Raw genomic sequence first — 1,872 nt, 5'->3', positions numbered from 1 at the left:
TTACCTATAAATAAAAATCAGTCTTAATCGTACCCTCAAGTGAGTACTTCGTCCCCTCAGACCAGGGACACGTGAACGGTCGTTCACTTAGAGTTTGTATACTCTAGGAAACCAACTTCCTCAGCGCAAGGTTCTGTGTGACCCCGTCACATATACGATCCTAGAATGATACCCTCTTTACATCAATTGGCTTGCAATACTTCGGAATCGTTACCGCAACCATAATGTATGGTCTCTTTAGGAGTATATGGTTGCGTTAGAAAAAATTACGCTCGTAAATAAATGTAAAATAAATCTAAAAATTTCAGCACCTCTCTTAGCTACGTATTTAGCGATATGATCTGTTAAGTACGAAGGCCGGTTCGATTAAGTACGCATACACATTAAGTACGACAAATCAAAGCCGTCCATTTCCGAAATCGCGCCAAAAGGACGCGTGGAGCGTGGAGCGCGGGCGACGAATCAACGGAGCGATGGTACGACGGTGCAGCGCGGACAGGAGTCGATACAGCGCACGAAGAGGGAGAGCGACATGCAGGGGGCTGCCAGCCACGGTCCGTTTGTGTTAAACAATCGGAGTGAGAATAGAAGCTAGCATTTCGGCTCCGCTCAAATTAGGTCATCATCTGCGGAGCGAGAAGAAGGCTGGTATTGTGGTGAAGCGCAGGCAGAAATTCTGGAGTCCAAGTTGAAGACCCGCCCCGATCGAACGAAATGCAGACGATCGTGGATCGTGATACCCAATCGTGGTAGGACTTTGGATGACAGCCGTGGGACACGCACCGGGAACAGCTGCCAGATCGACGGAGAGACACAGACGGCTCGACGTCGCGGGAACAGTCCTACGCGATTTCGATCGACGCGATTGGAAGGGGAGATGGGCGGCGGAGATCACGATCGGAAGTGAAAGCCTCAAGATCAACAAGGCGCAGAAGGCTACTGATGGCTGGAGACTGACGACTGACTAAAGCGGAATGAACCCAGAAAGAGGTTCACTGACCGTTGATGGATAGCGATCGACCTACGGGACCGGAAGATCAACCGACAGCAACCAGCAGATCGACGAGGGAGTGTCACCGATCGGCGATCGAGATGGATCGGACTCAATCGGTGAACGGGGCGAAAGTACAGGCGACGAGGGGTCCGAAGGCGATCGGACGACCAAGGGAGCCGGTCGGCCCTAGTGTCCCACGCCGACGATCGACGACCAGGAGACTGATCGGCGATCAAGGTGTCGACCGCCAAGAAGAAGATCAGCGATCAAGGTCTCGACCACCGATCAAGAAGTTGATTGGTGATCGACTGGAAGATCGGAGGAACCAACATGAAGATGGGTCGTAACATAGGTATGCGTAAGATGTAGGTTGGGATGGGAAGTAGGTAGACACATGGTAACATCAATCAGAGTCCGTTTTGCTTAGAAGTGCACAATTCTTCGTCGCTCGCCAGGAAGGGAAGGATATTTTGGCCCCTCAAACCCAATCAAGACATAGGCTGTGGAGACTAGCGTTGTAGTGTAAGATCTGGATAATATAGTGGCCAAATCTGCTTACACTAGTTTTCTCGTGTTTATTGTATCGCATTCAAGTGTACCCGATCGACCAGACTTTGGTGCTTGACTGGAGATCGGATCGACCCTCACCCTCGAAGATCCCGCTATTGAAAGCGGCAAGTCACCTGGAAAGAAGAGGAACACAGCCGATCAGGCAACCCCACGGCTTCGGATCAAGTCCAGGCCGCTAGATCGGAGCCGATCAGAGTCGATCGGGGCTTCGATCTAGATCGGAGATATCGAGCGGCGAGAAGCCTGGCTGGAGCGTGAACGAGCGGAAGCCGGCGAGTGCGAAGCAGTTTTCTGACGCTTGGACTTCG

The 1,872-nt window shown here is 51.7% G+C and overlaps 1 protein-coding gene across 1 annotated transcript; it reads left to right on the top strand.

The window, feature by feature from the left end:
* Positions 1 to 1,005: 1,005 nt before the first annotated feature.
* On the top strand, positions 1,006 to 1,341 carry PPTG_24846 (hypothetical protein; the record flags this gene model as incomplete). The annotated part of the gene is made up of 1 exon (XM_008918722.1): positions 1,006 to 1,341. The coding sequence occupies one exon, from the start codon at positions 1,006 to 1,008 to the stop codon at positions 1,339 to 1,341; it is 336 nt and encodes a 111-aa protein (XP_008916970.1).
* Between the last annotated feature and the right edge of the window lie 531 nt (positions 1,342 to 1,872).

Source organism: Phytophthora parasitica (assembly GCF_000247585.1).
Source record: "Phytophthora parasitica INRA-310 unplaced genomic scaffold supercont2.279, whole genome shotgun sequence".
In the NCBI taxonomy this organism is placed as follows: Eukaryota; Oomycota; class Peronosporomycetes; order Peronosporales; family Peronosporaceae; genus Phytophthora; species Phytophthora nicotianae.
This window is presented reverse-complemented; position numbering and strand designations above follow the sequence as displayed.